We start from the raw sequence: 2459 nt of genomic DNA, 5'->3' as shown, positions 1-2459 counted from the left end.
AGGGAATTGGTTGAAGATGAATTTGGTCTTTCGATTCACCTCATTCGGTTAAGTATTGAAATAGTTATGATTGTTTTACTATAAGCTGGTCATAGTAAAAGTAAATGTGTCATCATTTTGATATTTGCACAATTTGATCACCTTAATAAATTTTTTAGGCATTCATGTCTACTGCAAAGTTGTAAATACTTCCTCAAAGATTCCGAACATATTTGAATCACCTCAATTTGAATTTTATAGCTTGATTTATCATTATTTTACCAATATGTGGAAAACCTGAAAATAAAACATATTTAATAAGATATTTAAATACAAACAAACAATACTAAAATAACATAATTTTATAATTTTAATTAAACTTAAATTTTAAAATATAAGTTTTAACATATAATAAATTATTAATTTTAATTTTCAAATTATTTTAGGTCAAAATATTTAATGAATAGCTAATTTTCACTCATGGAGTTGGAATGAAGATTAACTCTCATGAAAGGCTAATAATTAAAACAAACAATTAAATAAACTAATATTGAAAACAAAATAAGAAAAATTTACAAACAATAAAATATTTTTCTTTTTTTTTTTTAAATAACGTGACTGTAAATTTTTTTATTGGACCACATTGGTAGTACATTAATCAAACAATGAACAAAGTATTTTACACATCGTTATTTATTTATTTTTAAAATATATTTTTTAAGGAAGTTATATTCTTGTAATTAACAATTTTTAAATAATCAATAAAATTTTATTAATTATTTTCTCATTTCTCGTCACTTACTCACAGAAGATGTGTGAGTATACATTATATTTTTACAAAAATAATTCTTTTAATTATTCATGTTAACAACTATACAAACCATATCTTTTAACTATATTCTCAAAAAAAAAAAAATTAGAAATTATTTTATTTGAAAACAAACAAAATTATATATATATATATATATATATATATATATATATAATTTGAATATAATGAATATTAAAATCTAGTGTATTGTGATTTTCTAATAATTATTAACGAATGCATCTTAGGTGCATTTTACTGACACGTTACTCAACATTGAAACTAAAAATTATTATTATTATTATTATTATTAATATATATATATATGTATGTATATTTTTATTTTCATATAATTAAAAAAACTAAGGGAAGAAGAAGAGGTTATTCATATCTTAAAAAATATTAAAACATACGGTTCAATCACAAGTTTAGCATCACATTAATTTTTCTTTTCTTACTCTGGTTCATAAATAAATCCTTACAGTAAATCAATAAGTTCATCTTCACTTGTAGCAGAAACTAACATCTTTCGTGAAGCTAATGAAATAAATTCATGTTCTACAACATCATCAAGAAATGATAACACTTTATCATTATATTTGTTAACATTTAACAAACCAATTGGCTCATGGTGGATATTTAATTGTGCCCAGAAAACAATATGGAATATTTCCTCCAAAGTACCAAAACCTCCTGACAAAGCTATGAAAGCATCTGAATGTTCAATCATTTGAATAATTTGTTCATACACGTTGTCCACTTTCATTATTGTTTGTCCCATAAGATTGGCTAGTAATCGGAATAATGCCTAAGACTTCACTTCAACCTGTATGTGCAGTTATTGCAACTTTTCCCATGAGACCAACTTCACCACCACCATATACCAAATGAATCATTTTTTTAACAAGTGTTATTCCAAACTTTTATGCTACTTCTATATAAATTGAATATTTTCCTGCACTAGATCTACAAAATACACAAATATTTTAATTTTACTTACAGCGGATGTTGATATGTTTAGAAATATGTTTCTGTAATTGTTATATCACAGCATATGAATTTATAAGAATAACATGCCAAAAGTCAATATTTGAACAAGAAATTATTATTATTAAAAGAAAATAAAAATGACATAAAATTAAAACACATATATACAAATTAATTGTGATTGTGGCTCATATCTTTCTCTGATTTTACGTTCAGTAACGGCTTCAACGCCTTCTATGAGTCGAGAATATGCTTCGCATTCAATTTTCCTATAAATTGGTAAATAGAGTCTTTTAACGTCATATTCCCAAGACTAAATTGTATATATATAATCAGACCATCTTAATGAATAAAATTTTATATTCTCTATTCATTGACGTCATTCAAACATTTTTGTATTTCTACTTACGATTGCACCTTGCACATTTATGATATTCACCTATACGTTTAGCTCTTCTCTTTTTGGCATATGTGTTTTTACCAAATCCTAGCATATATCTTATTATTATTTCACTTGCTTCCACAACCAATCGGACTTTTGCTTCATTTATCAAACGGACATCATTGGGTATGTCATATGACATTATCAACCTTAGTCTCTTACAATCAGTTCAGTTAGGTCTTATTGTATTTGTACGAATCTGTACATTTGAATATTATTTTATCTACAATGAGGTTTATCGGT

General features: G+C 24.7%; 1 protein-coding gene across 1 annotated transcript; it reads right to left on the bottom strand.

Moving 5' to 3' along the window:
* Positions 1-1265: 1265 nt before the first annotated feature.
* LOC140839246 (probable cytokinin riboside 5'-monophosphate phosphoribohydrolase LOGL3) lies at positions 1266-1683 on the bottom strand. The gene is made up of 2 exons (XM_073205884.1): positions 1614-1683; positions 1266-1501 (listed from the first exon to the last, which is right to left on the bottom strand). The coding sequence occupies exons 1-2, from the start codon at positions 1681-1683 to the stop codon at positions 1266-1268; spliced, it is 306 nt and encodes a 101-aa protein (XP_073061985.1).
* Between the last annotated feature and the right edge of the window lie 776 nt (positions 1684-2459).

The sequence above is a fragment of the Primulina eburnea genome, chromosome 8, assembly GCF_022965805.1.
Source record: "Primulina eburnea isolate SZY01 chromosome 8, ASM2296580v1, whole genome shotgun sequence".
Lineage (NCBI taxonomy): Eukaryota > Viridiplantae > Streptophyta > Magnoliopsida > Lamiales > Gesneriaceae > Primulina > Primulina eburnea.
The sequence above is the reverse complement of the archived record's forward strand: the minus strand, read 5'-3'. Positions and strand labels throughout refer to the sequence as shown.